At 61.8% G+C, this 217-nt stretch overlaps 1 protein-coding gene across 1 annotated transcript in view; it reads left to right on the top strand.

Annotated features, from left to right (window-relative positions):
* RGS14 (regulator of G-protein signaling 14) overlaps positions 1 to 214 on the top strand; it is a gene marked incomplete at its 3' end in the record, with an annotated part of 2,476 nt that extends 2,262 nt beyond the window's left edge. Inside the window, exons 7-8 of the mRNA XM_008938040.1 lie at positions 7 to 46; positions 152 to 214. Of these exons, the coding sequence (XP_008936288.1) occupies positions 7 to 46; positions 152 to 214 (103 nt within the window). The remainder of the gene's footprint in view (positions 1 to 6; positions 47 to 151) is intronic.
* Positions 215 to 217: the final 3 nt, after the last annotated feature.

Below are 217 nucleotides of genomic sequence, written 5' to 3'. Positions count from 1 at the left end.
CTTCAGCCGCCCCGACATCAAGTGCTACCTGGTGGGGAACGAGCAGGTAGGTCGGGCAGGGAGAGGGGGAAATTCCTGCCCGCCAGACCGTCCCCAGGCTGGCACCACATGCCCCTCTACTTGCTCTCTCTTCATGGTTTGGCTCTCGCAGAAAGCGCTGGTGCTGGACCAGGAGTGCTCCGTGTTGGCAGACCAGGAAGTGAAGCTGGAGAACAGG

The sequence above is a fragment of the Merops nubicus genome, unplaced genomic scaffold (genome assembly GCF_000691845.1).
Source record: "Merops nubicus isolate BGI_N331 unplaced genomic scaffold, ASM69184v1 scaffold35953, whole genome shotgun sequence".
Lineage (NCBI taxonomy): Eukaryota > Metazoa > Chordata > Aves > Coraciiformes > Meropidae > Merops > Merops nubicus.
The sequence above is the reverse complement of the archived record's forward strand: the minus strand, read 5'-3'. Positions and strand labels throughout refer to the sequence as shown.